Below are 15,466 nucleotides of genomic sequence, written 5' to 3' on the forward strand. Positions count from 1 at the left end.
AAACAGTTGGAATTGAGGTTCTTTTCCAAACATTCATCACGTGGGAAACTACACAATCACTAATATCTTTAAATGAAGGTTCTTTGTTTGAAGTTATTTTTAGTTGCCGCCTCACGAAAAGGTAGTGTTTCATCACATCGTGATAAGTAGGAAGATTAAGGTCTTTGAGATCATTAGGCTGCCCAAACACAACACACGCTTGACTGCGGCTATGTTTGTTGGTTTTTCCTTTAACAGCAGACATTGTGATCCTGTAAGTAATAAAAAAACAATATGAATGACCTTTGATTTGTTTCAATAATAATGAGGCAGTAAAATATTTGCAAAACCTACCAGAAAAAAAAGATTTTCACGACACACATCCACTCACTGTGACACACATCCACTCACTGTGACAGTCAGATAGACACTGAATGTTGAGGGAAAACTGAATGGGTAGGGCGGAACTCATCGTTCAGCCACCTCCTCGTGGTGAGTTCTGGATTGTGTTATCTCCTTCAAATAGAATTTGAGAAAACATAAACTAAGAGCTGTACAAGTTAGAATATTCATTATTTAACAAAATAACTGCAATATATGTCATATTACCCTTATTTATGACGATGAGGTCAATTTATCGAAGTCGTCAATTATTGGTATTTCTGGTATTTTTCTAAATTTTCAAGCTATTTGTGGAAGCAGAAGATGACTTCGCCGAAGAAAACACACAAACTATATTGAAGAGTATTTAGATCACTTTCAAATGGAAACTACCGGAACGTGGTTGCATTAAAACTATGTTTTTAGACGATAATGAACCAGAGGCTGTTTTTTCCCACTTGTTATATTTTCAGTGTGTTTGTGCAAGCTGAAGATATTATCTCAGAGCTTTCAGATTTTTCACAAGTTATTTTGATGTCCATTCACAACTTTTCCGCACTACCGCTAAAATCAAATAGAAAAACGTGAAAAAACGATCCACCCTATTGTATATCTAAGGCATGAAAATAATCTTAGGTAGAAATGATAGTTGGGAAAATAGGTGGCGAAACAAGAAATTATTCTTGTAGTCATAAAGTCTACTGCTAACAGGATTACAAATACGATCAGTGCTACTGATATAGAAGAAATTTCCCAAGATCTGTGAAATGCAAGTCCTCAATGGGGTCAATCAGAAATCTATAACAAAATAAGGGGAAACTTCATAGGGAATGATACATTTTCAAATAATTGCTGATATTATGGAGATACTTTAGGAGGATTTTAGAAATAGTTTTTGAAGGAATTCGACTGAAGCAGCAGCTCTTGATAATGTGCAATTTAACTCTTGTGGTCTGTTGAAATATCGTAACATCTAATCTGTTCCGGGTCAAAATGACCTGTCCTATAAGTTCAGACAGATCCTTGGCACACAAAGTACTTTTTTAATTACTCTGCATGTCCAGGGAACACGTCAAGAAAGTTATCATCATTCACACTCAAAATTGTAGTAATTCACCAACATTGTAACACCTAATCTGTTTCAAGTCAAAATGACCAGTCTCATAAATGCCGAGTTGTACACCATACAAAGTAGATAAATGATTACCTCGTATGCCCAGGGTCTACTACGTATAAGTGACTGCCATTCACACCCGACACCTGAACCCTCCCAACCTCCTCCTCCTTTTTTGTCTGCATCTTTACCCACTTTTATGTGGGGTCAATGTTTCTGGCCAGCGTTCTCCATCTACCTCTGTCCCACACTTCATCACCGGTTAATCCCTTTGATCGAAGGTCATCTTTGATACAGGCCATCCACCTTCGCTTTAGTCTCCCTCTCCTTCTTGTTCCCTGTACCTCCATTTCCATCACTCCTCCAAATATATTGTTCATCTCTTCTCATGACATGGCCAATATTACCCACACAAGTTTGTATGTTATCACTGCACTGGGGTAAAATTTTCCCAAAGCTCCCCACACACGCCCAATTGGATGCCTCCATCCATGTGGCTGAGCTCACATGAAACAGATGAGTGCGGGATAGAAATTACCCACAACCGTGTTCTAAGGTCAAGAATTAATAATAGTAGAGACAGTTCAAGTAGTCCTTAAATGATCAGAATTGAACTAAAACATGTATATCTATAAACCAAATTGAGACATGTTAGCAAAACAAGCTAATTAAGTGTACAAAACTATTCGTCTAAAAAGTATAACAGATAGCTATTTTGAATTTTAAATTGGGTTCTTGAATGTTTTTTGTATAAGACGGTTTATAGTTTCTGCATTCTGAACCACCTTAACTAAAGATGTGCCACTACCATACCTCTATTTTTTGTTCAGTGCGAAATTCTATTTAAAATTACCATTTTAAATAAATCACTATTTGAAAACGTCTATTACGTACCTGTGTACCCCCAATAAAAGGGTTATTTTTTGAGTACTGCAGACAACACATATTAGTGATATTAAGCCAATACAGTGAACCCTCGCTACTTCGCGGTTCGACAATCGCGGATTCACCACTTCGCGGGGTTTTCCCATAACCCATATACAGTATATATACATATCGCGGATTTTCCGGAAAATTCGAAAATACCGCGAAATCTGAAGATAACCAAATAAGATATTTTGTTACCTGTAATTCCATTAATACTGTAATTATAGTAATATCTGCTCTTACTGATTGTTCATTGCATTACATATGATATATAATTCAGCACAGAAAGAAATAAAACACGAAAAGAGAATGTGATCATACGATAATTCAGTACGTAGTAAAATTAAATCGAACATGAAACGCAAATCAGATGCAGTCATACCATATTAGAATGGTGTGTACTGTAATGGATGTGCTTCTTTTCCATGAATCTTTTGTATGTATACGTACGTAGTACAGTACTGCATCCAATAATATTCTTTGTTGCAAAAATCACATTTCGAATAAGTACTGTAAGCGTACGAGAGAGAGAGAGAGAGAGAGAGAGAGAGAGAGAGAGAGAGAGAGAGAGAGAGCGTAAAATAGCGTACGTACGTAAATTTTTATTATTATTGTTATTATTATTATTATTGTTGTTGTTGTTAATAAAATTATTATTGTTATTATTATTAATCATTATTATTATTATTATTACTGTACAGTATTATTATCATTATTTATTATTATTACGGTATTGTACTTAATCTACGTACGTTCAGTGTGCGCGGGACATCTTCTATGAGTAACCAACGCACCATAGTACTGTATAAGACGGGTTGTGATTGGTTCAAGCGCTGATAGATGACGAATCAAAACTCAAGTTTTGTTATCTAGCCTGTGATTGGTGTTTTGCCCGCATCTTCTACCCGCAGCATCAAAGTTCTCGCGGGACTGCATCGTTCACTTTCTCTTTCCGCGTATTGCTGAGTAGACGTTCTTAAGTTTGTGAAGTTGAATCTGTGCTGTGTGCGACTGTTTTAAGTTGAACTTTTTGTTGAACTTTCTGTTACAATGGCTCCCAAGCGTTCTGCTTCTAGTAAGGCTGGTAGTGAGCCTAAACGCCACCGAAGAATGATGACGATAGCTGAGAAGGTTACGCTTCTCGACATGTTAAAAGATGGTAGAAGTTACGCGGCCGCCGGCCGCCATTTTGGCATCAACGAATCCACCGTTCGCTACATCAGGAAGGACGAGGCGAACATTAGAAAGACTGCTGCAATCACCTTTAGCAGATCAGCGAAGCGAGTCGTTACAACGCGTAATAAAACGATCGTACGCATGGAAGGTGCTTTAGCTGTGTGGATTGCCGACTGTCGGAAGAACATAGCGTTGGATACGAACACCATCCGAACAAAGGCTTTGAGCTTGTATGAGAATTTTGCGGCAAAGGAACCTCATGACGACGATGGCGACCATGCTGAAGAAGATGATGATGTAGATGATCCTCAACCAGGGACCTCCACTGATTCCCAGCGTCAGAAACAACGTTTTTCCGCCAGCAAAGGATGGTTCGCGAAGTTTCAGAAACGCTTCGCCCTGAAAAGCGTTTCCCTGCATGGGGAGTCTGCTTCCGCTGACACTGCCGCTGCTGAAACTTACGTGAACCAGACTTTCAAGAACATTATCGCTGAAGGTGGATACAAGCCGGAACAAGTGTTTAATATGGATGAAACCGGCTTGTTTTGGAAGAGAATGCCGTCGCGAACTTTCCTGTTCAAAGAGGAAGCCAAAGCCTCTGGCTTTAAGGCATTCAAGGATCGCGTTACCCTCGTGATGTGTGGCAATGCTGCTGGATTTTTGTTAAAGCCGGGGCTTATTTATAAGTCGAAAAATCCTCGCGCTTTGAAAAACAAAAATAAGAATCTCCTTCCCGTGTACTGGATGCATAATCAAAAGGCATGGATTACGAAGATGCTGACCTCCAACTGGTTCCACCAGTGTTTCATCCCGCAAGTCCATGAATATCTCTTAGAGAAGGGCTTGCCATTCAAGATCCTTCTCCTTATGGATAACGCTGGTGGACACGCAACTGACCTGTCGCGTGAGGGCGTTCAGGTTGAGTTCCTGCCACCCAACACCACGTCATTAATTCAACCAATGGACCAGGGGGTTATCAGGGCGTTCAAGGCCCTCTACACGAAGAATACCTTGGCGGACCTCGTTGCGTGTGTGGATGCTGCCCAAGATGACGAGGATGAAGACTTCAACTTGAAGGCGTACTGGCGGCAGTACACCATAGCCACGTGCCTGCAGAATATTCAAAAGGCACTTCAAGAGATGAAACCTGCAACCGTAAATGCGAGCTGGAAGAAGCTGTGTCCCGATATTGTTTACGACGACAAGGGATTTACTCCGTCGGAAATCCAACACTCTGCAATACGGAAATCTGTGCAGTTGGCTGCCATAATTGGGGGTGACGGGTTTGGCGACATGACGACTGAAGACGTCGACGAGTTGTTGGACTGCCATTCCCAGCCCCTAACTGACGCAGACCTCAAAGACCTGACGAAATCGGCAAGTGAGGAAGAGAGTGAGGGTACCCAGGAAGAGACCCAAGAAAATGTAGAAGAAACGGGCTTAACATTAGAACGGCTCGCCAAGTTCTGCAACCATATGAAGGAGGCGAAAGAAATGTTGCAAGAGTGGGACGAGGATATGGTTCGCTCGATGCAATTCTGCAACAAGGTCGATGACATCACGACTCCCTACAGGATGCTCTTGGATCGAAAAAAGAAGCAGCGGCAACAACTTCCGATCACAATGTTTTTTCAGCCTCGCAAAAAAGAGCCAGTTCCTCCTGCTAGTACGCCTTCGGAAGAAATTGAAGAAGTTGAAGAGGTGTCCCAGGAAAAGACACCTCCGTCTGAAGAGACGTAAAATACTATCATTGACTGCACAGTAGAACACATCATCAACTTCATCATCATCATTTCTACTGTGCAGCAAATTCATCGCCATCGTCATTCAAGTTTTTCTGGAACTTCTTTCGTGGTGAGTACAGTAACAATCTTTATTTTTTACTTTAACCTGTTTTATAGTTTAGTACTGTACGTACTGTATGCATTAAGTTAAAGGGAAGGTTTTAAAAGTCTACATGTTGTAACCTATCATATTTTTTTTGTTTAAAATTTACATTTACGTACGTAAAACAATCTCTCTCTCTCTCTCTCTCTCTCTCTCTCTCTCTCTCTCTCTCTCTCTCTCTCTCTCTCTCTCTCTCTCTCTCTCTCTCAAATTGTTTTCCTGCTTTGCTACGTACAAGTACTGTATAATTTATATTTGTAAGGTAACATATTTTGTAAATGCTTTGTACTGTAAATACTGTATGTACTGTATCATTATTTATCACTATCATCATGCGTGTTAAATGCCTTGTTTGTTCTGAGCGTGGTTGTTTACTGAGCGTACACGCCGTCGTTTCAGGCGGCGTCATAAAGAAAAAGATTTCATTTGGAAGTCCTAAGAAAAATACGTAAACTAAAACATTGGTAATAAAAAAATCAACATACAGTACTGTATAATCAATATAATCGATGCAAAAACTAACCATACGTACATATATGTGTACACTAAATGAGTTTGTTTCTTCATTATGATCAGAGATGAACGTAAACAAAACATTGGTTGCCATTTTTTATCGTGCTTTTTAGGTGTTTAGGAAACACATGATATAAAATCGCCTTTAATATTTGTGCCTGTTTTAGTTTAGGGTGCTGTAGTACATGCATTAAGTGTTCTGTACATTACAGGGTGTAAAGGGTGGTTTGTTAACAGTACTACGTACAAGGGAAGGTTTTAAAAGTCCGAATATACATGTTAAATAAATAGGTAAATATGCTGTCACTACTTCGCGGATTTTCACCTATCGCGCCCGCGTCTGGAACCTATCTACCGCGATAAATGAGGGTTCACTGTATATTCTGATTTCAGGGTAACTACTGCACCACCCATTCGTTATGACAGCGGATTCTGGACCTTGAGAATTTTTCCCTATAGTAATGCCTATGCTCGTTGCAACAGATGTGCGAGACGAGAAGTTTAAGAGAAGACTTCTGTATCAGAGTGCAAGTTTTAAAGACCATAAAGGCTATGCACCACTGATATTGAAGGTTACAACAGGAAAGATACGAATATTTCATTGTTACATTTACCGTTGAAAGCTTTCATGATATGTTCCAAGACTTTTGTAATTGTATTTCATCCATGTTTCAATCTATATTATCAGAGACTAGTTTTAATAGTCCTTACCTATACTTTCAATCATTAACTCTAGCATTGTAAACGTTTATATGTAGTAAACCAACAAACTATTTTGAGTGTACATCTCCAGTATATAGATATTTATGCAAATTCTGATTTATCATGTGAGTATATATTTACTTACATACAAAAAAATCTATAAAACAATAAACCAGACAACAATATCAATCAGAAATTCACAAGAATAGCCCATGAGGCAATTGGTGCAAACTATGCCGATGAGGAATCCGCTTCCGCATACGAACATGGATAGCTGTCCCGTAGACTTTATTTTCCGCGTAGCAGACAAAATTTCCGCACTTCGGCAACACTGCTGGCCAGCCCCACAGCAGCAGCAGCAGCAGCAGCAGCCTCCAGCCAGTCAGCCATCAACTCTAACCTAGATGCGGGCCCAGTCACCAGAGTCTTCAGGCCAGTCCTCCAGGACCCGTACCACGGAGTGGAAACCAAAGATGCCACCTGAACAGTTAGCCACCCTTGTCCAGTCTTCTTCACCAACACCACCTTTTACCGTTTCTCTTTCTATTCGGTTCTCTTATCGTTTACTTCCATTTCTTTGTTTCTTTTTTTTTCTTTTTGGTGAGTGGGAGAGGGGACTTTTTTTATTGTTCGTTTTCATTTCTCCTTTTCTTTTCATTTTTTCCTTTTCTATTCCATTTCTTTTTTTGTATCTTTTTTTTCCTTTTTTTGTTTCTTTTTCTCTTTTTCGTTTCTTTTTCTTTTGTTTATTTTCATTTTTTGGAGGGGGGGGTTTCATTGCCCTTTTCTTTTTTGGAGGGGGGAGTGGGGGAGGGGAGTTTTTTTTTTTTCTGTTGTCCTTTATCCCCCCCCCCCCGTTTCGTTTTCGTTCCTCTTTAACTTTATTTCAAGGTTAAAAAGAAAAATAAGTGTTTTGAAATAAGATAAAAATTTATTAACATGAAAACAGAAAACAAGAAATATGTACAAGTATCACAGTCCAACTATTTACAAATCTTTAGAAGTCTCTCAATGGCTGACTGCCTAGTCTCTCACTCAAGTGTCCTTACTGGTGCTGGTACCACTGCCTGAGGATACCCGTAGCACTGGTGATGTGTCGAGTTCCTTGGAGGTGAAGAGGGTTGAGGGTGAAATGCCCTCTAGGCTGCTGTCGACGGACCCCAGTGTCAGGGCCGGGCAGCTGAGTGGTGTCATAGGTGTCTTGAAGGCGGCTGACAGCGACGACACTGAAGGTGTTGGTGAAGGAGCCTGGACAAGGGTGGCTGACGGTGCAGGTGGCATCCTTGGTTCCCACTCCGTGGTACGGGTCCAGGAGGACTGGCCTGAAGACTGTGGTGACTGGGGCGGCATCCAGGTTAGAGGTGATGGCTGACTGGCTGGAGGTTGCTGCTGCTGCTGCTGCTGCTCTGGCAGTGCCTGCAAGGTGGCTGGTTGAGGTTGATGCCAGAACTGCTGCTGAGGGGGCTGGAAGGTTGCTGCTGCTGTGGAGCTGGCAAGGTCATGGGTGATTGTTGCTGTGGCTGCTGGAAGAGCTGACGCCGCTGCTTGTGGCGGTGGACAAGATTGAGGCAGTCTATCTGGAATTCATGCCAGGAGTCCTCAGGGATGCCCTGCATGTGCCCTTCCAGCAGGCCCGCAAAATTGTGCACGATCTTCTGTTGGCCGGTGTAGGAGTGGCTGGCCCCCAAGGAATCTACTTTGGAGAGGATCTGAAACATACAAACATTGTAACAATTTAGTATGTACCACATTTCAATGCAACATATTACACATGTCATGTCAAGAGCAATGGATCAAACTGGAACACAATCTGCATGTAGACATTGGGATTCTCACCTGCTTCACTGCATCACTGAGGTCGCTCTGGGTCACCCTGGTGTCGGCGGTTGTGGTGGCTGTCTCTGTTGTTGGTGGCCTGGACCACTTCTCCTTACCCTTGCCCTTCCCGGTGGTAGAAGATGCTTGGCTCTGGGAACCTGTGGACCTCACTTCATCGTCGTCATCGTCACTGATAGTAACTGCAGCTGACTCTGGGACAGCAAACTGCTCACTGGGGACTGTCTCTCCCCGGACGATGTGTTGCGTCAGGAAACTCCAGGTCTCCATGATCTGGTCAGCACGAGCACTCCTCTGTGACTGGCCAGCTCCACTCTTCTTCTCCTTCTTCATAATCTTCCCCACCCTGGTTCTCATGTTCTCGTAGTGCTTCTTGCATTGGGGACCAATGGCAGGAGGCTCCAGCAGCTCTCCGACTCTGTCCCACCAGCTGTTCTTGGCCGCCACGTTGAGAAACTCCTTGTGCTTCTTGTCATACAGCTGGGGGATCTCTTTCACGAGCTCGGCCAACCTCAACTCGGTCTCTTCTGTCCAAGGGTACTCAGGGATTTCTTTCTTGGACACCCGGACCCGCTTCTTCTGCTGTCTGGTAGCCTCGTCCTCACTCGATGGCTGTCTCTGGCTTTCGAGTGGATATTGCTGTGTCTCTGGGGAACCTGTGGACCTCACTTCATCGTCGTCATCGTCACTGATAGTCACTGCAGCTGACTCTGGGACAGCAAACTGCTTACTGGGGACTGTCTCTCCCCGGACGATGTGTTGCGTCAGGAAACTCCAGGTCTCCATGATCTGGTCAGCACGAGCACTCCTCTGTGACTGGCCAGCTCCACTCTTCTTCTCCTTCTTCATAATCTTCCCCACCCTGGTTCTCATGTTCTCATAGTGCTTCTTGCATTGGGGACCAATGGCAGGAGGCTCCAGCAGCTCTCCGACTCTGTCCCACCAGCTGTTCTTGGCCGCCACGTTGAGAAACTCCTTCTGCCTCTTGTCATACAGCTGGGGGATCTCTTTCACAAGCTCGGCCAACCTCAACTCGGTCTCTTCTGTCCAGCGGTACTCAGGGATTTCTTTCTTGGACACCCGGACCCGCTTCTTCTGCTGTCTGGTAGCCTCGTCCTCACTCAATGGCTGTCTCTGGCTTTCGAGTGGATCCTGCTGTGTCTCTGGGGTAACATCGACACTTGATATGGATGACTGAGGGGAATGATCTCTCTCAGCGGTCTCTGCCTCTGGCCTGTCGGCTTCTGGCCTTCTCTGCTTTGCTCTTCCTCGTGTCTGCTTTGTTTTAGGCATGTTGTCTCTGTGATATAAGTTGTCTCTTCGCTGGCGATCTCTGGAATGGTGAGCAGTGTCCGGTGTTAAAAGATACTCCTAAACTAGGCCTCCAACCTACCAACTAATCAACATTCCATTCATTTTGAGGGCAAGGGCATAAATAAACCAAAGCTCTGAAATTGAATGTTACTGTGCTATATTTTGCATAAAATTTTGAAAGATTCTTGCCCCTATTAGCAATGAATTTACTTCTTAAACTCACATGTGCAATGTTATTGTGCACAGGCGGTTCTATATTTGAATAGTCACATCCATTCTCCTTCGGGTCAGATATGACCCATGTTTACATTTAGACAGTTCTTCGCCATACATAGTGATATTGCTATTGTATGTGGAAGTGACTGTCCTTCAGACTCCTCACCTATCCCACCCATCCTCCCTACCATTATAAAGGTTAGTCTCTATTTGAAGCTTTTTATGCACATGTATTGCATTTGTATGTTACTGTGCCATGTTGTTTGCAAGCATGTTTTCGGCATTGGCTACATACAGTTGAGACCTTATTGTCTCCTTGCAAAGGTAGCAACGTCGTCTCTTTGATGGTTGTGACTGGTCTGGAGCTGTAGTAGTATTTAGATCAGTTCTTGCTGCTTCACAAACACGTTTAGCATTGGGAGTCCTCGGTAACGTAGGTCGCACTGCCAAATGGGACTGAACTAAGCTTAATCCAAGCTCTTGCAAAAATAACCTTCGTTTAAAGCTAACACCTTTATTCCAATCTGGATCAACTTGCATCCACAATACAAAGGCATTGTAAGCTGAAATGTCAATTATGATATCAAACAAGGCCATTGGCCATCTCACTGTTTGGCGTTTTGATCGATAAGTTGCCACAAGCTTATCAAGAGTGTCCACACCCCCTTTTGTCTCATTATAAAACTCAATAATGTTTGGTTTCTTATCTTCTTTCTCACTAAATGTTATGGAATCATGCATACCTTTCCTGGGGCAATATAAAATAAGGACATTATCCTCATAGTATCCTTTAATGGTGGAATATACTGTGCGATTTTTTGGATTTACAAATTCAGCAGGAAGTTCTTTCCTATTTCTACGAACAGTTCCTACTATAGTCTGACCTCGACAACTTAACTCTTTAGCTAAGGGCACACTGCAAAAGAAATTATCACATGTTATGTTCTTTCCTTTCAAGTCATCAGTCAGCTGTAGTACCACATGCTTTCCTTGTTCTCGTTCAGCTGCTTCACCATGTTTTTGACCAAGGTACACTTCTGCATTCCATAGATAACTTGTTTCAGAGTCACAAGCAGCCCAGACTTTTTTCCAATACCTATCTGGCTTAGAAGGTATGTATTGACGAAATGGACATCTCCCTCTGAATGGAACAAGCATTACATCAATTGTGATGGTTGATGATACATTGAACATAAGTGGAAGCCTTTCAACCCACTTATCCCAAATATCTCTTATAGCTGCCAGCTTGTCATAACGTCTTCTTGGGTTTCGAGTTGTTTTATCATCAAAACGAACATACTTTGAAATTTGTAAGAAGCTTTTTAGAGACATTGTTGCTCTAAATATTGGCCGATCATAAGAGTCATCCCACAAACTTCCAAGGGACTCGTGACGAGATTTATACAGGCCAGCTAAGATACGCAACCAATAAAAAGCCTTCAATTCATTCATATTGCAAACATCTCTTCCAGTCACTTTATTTGCATCCTTATTTGTCATTTCAAGAATTATTTTGAAAATGTCTTCAGTTATGAAAAGGTTAAAGGCAGATACTACATCATTAGTGATTCTCGAGGCTGCTTACCGGGTAATCCCAGGTGTTTGAGAGATTACATTCCTAGCACATCGTATACCAGCTGAGGAGCATTGTCCATCTCTCTCCCCATGCCATATTATATCTCCATTTTTGGAAACAAATATTTCATGATCAAGGTCTTGAGTGGCATTATTGTTTAGTGATGATGAATTATCTTGGTCACCATCATTTTCAGAATATTCAGAATCACTACTATGATCTCTATTTAAAGTAACATTATCACTTTCACTATCCTCAATGTCTGAATTGAAATCATCACTTTCTTCATCTTGGCAGTAAAATCTACCCACAGAAAAGCTACTCCTCTGGAGAGAGAAAAAAAAAAAAAAAAAAAAAAAAAAAAAAAAAAAAAAAAAAAAAAAAAAAAAACAACCTGATTTAGACATGGGTTGTTCTTGTAGTGCGAGAACAACCCGTGAAACATACTACTCAGCCATAGCAAGAAGAAATCGCCAGAGTAAATTACTAGTGTTTCCTTCACTTTCACACTGATATGTAAACAAGAGAAGTGACTTTATCAAAAATAAAGTAAACGAACACAATGCAATCAAAGAAAACGTGGAACAAAAACGGATTAGGAGAACTAAAGTAAATTCAGGGGCCTTTTACTATTACTATTATTATCATTATTGCAATCTTTTAACCCTTATACTACGGACTTATAAATTTTAGCCTAAAGTAAATACGTACATAAAATACTGCCGCCATCACTAATTCTCGATATTTGGGTTTGATCTCAATTCCAGAAAAGTAGAACTGCTCTAAACTAAATGAAGTTATATATCAATAGAAAGCTATTGCTTAGAATTTTCTGATACATTGTCATAAATTATCCTAAATCAAAACAATATGATGACATAAAAGGCTGAAAGTGAAATAGATGTAGAAAAAAATTTCAATTTTTCTTTAAAACTAACTTTGAATGACTATGAAATGGCTTTATAGTTATTTTTAGTAGTGTTACAGGTATCAAATGATAAGGTAAATAAAACCCTTCCAGTTGATGCCTAGTAATTCAATTTATTGTGGAAAACTGTGAAGCACTCAGGGCAAATTCCCCCATCACATTTTGGACAAAAATAGCCTGTGCGGACCCTTTTAGGGTGACCTGCTATACAGTTCCTTTTCTTTCCCACTGGGAGTTTTACAATTTTATGACCATGGGAGGGACTCCTTATTCGATCTGGTGGGAGTGAAGCTGCATGTATCTGTTCAAGAGTGCGTCTTTTCCTGACGATTTTTACCGGCTCATAGTTCTGAACAAGTGACTCAACTAAGGAGACCATGAACTTATATCTATCTAAGAGATGGCTTCTTGATGTATTAGCAGCATACAGTATACAGCTGTTGAGGACAGCAGTCCCAATCAGTGAAAAGCTTCCCTTATTAGTCCATTTCAGTGTCTTACGTTCAGATAGGAACGAGTACAACTTTGTGTCTTTCATGTCTACACCACCCATGACATGATTGTAGTCATCAACAATATGTGGAACAATTTTGACAGGTTTTCCTGTTCTGTTCACAGTTTTATAGCCTGCTTTTGAGAAAGTAGATAAAAGAACAGGTGTTTTCTTGCCATCCTTGTAAGTCACACATAACAAAGGACCCTTTCTACGCTCTGAAATCTCTTTATTTTTTAATTTTTTCTTTACAGCATCCATAGGCAATCCTTTACGGTTAGTGCGAACTGTTCCAGTTGCTGTTGTGCCATTTTGCCAAAGATCTTGAAATAGCTTAGGTGAAGAAAAGTAATCATCAAGACCTAGGTGATGACGACGATGAAATAACCCTGCTTTCTCAAGAAGCCCCATAACAAGGTCATATGTGGCTTCATTATCACTTACTCGCATACCAGCTGTTCCCCTATATACTTCAAAAGCATAAGTATAGCCAGTTCTTGCCTCGCATAAAGACCAAACCTTTGTCCCAAACCTAGCATGATGCTTATTTGGCATATAATGTCGCAAATGAGGGGTCTTACCTCTAAGGCCAATAATACTTTCATCAATGAATATTTTTTGTTCAGGGTAATAATGACTTTTGAAAGTTCTCTGGAAGTGATCAATAACTGGTTGTATTTTATACAATTTATATGCTGGGTGATCTGGTGGTGGCATTTTTGAATTGTCTGCAAAATGCAGAAACTTGAGTAAAACTTCAAACCTCTCTCTGTTGAAGTGGTTAGGGAACCACGGTGTTGCCTGGCTTGGATTTGTACAATCCCAGTAAGACCTCAGGGTTGGTTTCTTGATAAGCCCCATATTCAAAATAACTCCTAAGAAAGCAAATATTTCATTCACAAATGTTTGACCTTGTTTGATCCATAAGTTGACCATAGACCTTTTCTTTTGTTGAAGATACTCAGTATGGGACTGGATCCACTGACTTGCATACAGATTAGTTTCATCAACAATTTTCTGAATAAAACTATCTGTAATAAAGAGCTTCAGGTATTCTATTGGTTGGGCATCGTGTTTTGGGGGATGGATTGGTCCACAATCGCCTGTGAATCTTACAGGTGGTGGTCCAACTTCATTGTCTAATACCTTCATCCAGACTCCTTCATCACTTCTATCACCATCGGGATTATCATCACTTTCATCAACTGATACATCATCCTTCTCACTTTCATCATCAGTAGCAATATCTTCCTCACTAGTATCACAGCCATCATAATTGCTATCATCATCATCATCATCAGTCTCTGACTGAGTAAAACTCCTATCATTCTCATCCTCCATAATAATCAGTTGTGATAATCTGGAAAGGTGCCCTTATGAAAAGTACTATTATATATATATATATATATATATATATATATATATATATATATATATATATATATATATATATATATATATATATATATATGTATACAAGATTGCAAATGCATTATCAACAGTTTTTACGTGATAAAAAAAATTAACATCTTTTATCCTCGGGTCTTTTTTGACCCGCATTCATTTTAATGTAAAATTATAGATAATTTTGACCAAAATTCTTTTGATATGATTAATAATGATGCTGATTAGAGTAATATTAACCCTTATACTCAGTGAGGCCACAATCGTGGCTTTACCGCTAGACCCCGTGAGGCCACGATCGTGGCTAGCTAAACCTTTCAACAGAGGATTAGCGAGCCACGATCGTGGCCACACTGAGTATAAGGGTTAATATTACTCTAATCAGCATCATTATTAATCATATCAAAAGAATTTTGGTCAAAATTATCTATAATTTTGCATTAAAATGAATGCGGGTCAAAAGACCCGAGGATAAAAGATGTTACTTTTTTTATCACGTAAAAACTGTTGATATTGCATTTGCAATATTTATTCCCGCTAATAACCTCACAAATTTAGGAAAAGTCATGAAATACTAACCCTTTACAGTGCACATTAAAAGAGTTCAGGTATGTTCAATTAAATTAGCTTCGGGTAAGAAAAAGACCCCAAGGAGACTGCAAAAGTTAAGGGTATAAAAACAAATATAACAAAAAGTAGGAACGGGTCATTTGACCTGAACAGATTAGATGTTACTTTTTTGCTGATCAACCTTGTTTTCAGGGAGGAAAAAAAAAAAAAAAAAAGAGTGCAGGAAGATTAAGGTATTAATTCTGTGGTCATAAAAAAAGGGAAAATTAATTGATGGACCCATAAAAATCTTGAAAATAAATTCCAATAAACAGTAACTTAAAACTATCAACAAAGTGTAAACTTAATAAATTTCTATGCAGAATTAATGACTATAAAGTATGAACCTTTAAATGGGTTCACCTATACACCTGGCAATGTTCATGTGATTGGCATAGCTGTGTAACAATG

At 40.3% G+C, this 15,466-nt stretch overlaps 1 protein-coding gene across 1 annotated transcript in view; it reads right to left on the bottom strand.

Moving 5' to 3' along the window:
- Positions 1 to 7,550: 7,550 nt before the first annotated feature.
- LOC137624264 (titin-like) overlaps positions 7,551 to 15,466 on the bottom strand; it is a 52,466-nt gene continuing 44,550 nt past the window's right edge. Inside the window, 3 exon segments of the mRNA XM_068354800.1 lie at positions 7,551 to 8,139; positions 8,142 to 8,388; positions 8,516 to 9,848. Of these exon segments, the coding sequence (XP_068210901.1) occupies positions 7,715 to 8,139; positions 8,142 to 8,388; positions 8,516 to 9,848 (2,005 nt within the window). The 3' untranslated portion in view covers positions 7,551 to 7,714.

Source organism: Palaemon carinicauda, chromosome 31 (genome assembly GCF_036898095.1).
Source record: "Palaemon carinicauda isolate YSFRI2023 chromosome 31, ASM3689809v2, whole genome shotgun sequence".
NCBI lineage: Eukaryota > Metazoa > Arthropoda > Malacostraca > Decapoda > Palaemonidae > Palaemon > Palaemon carinicauda.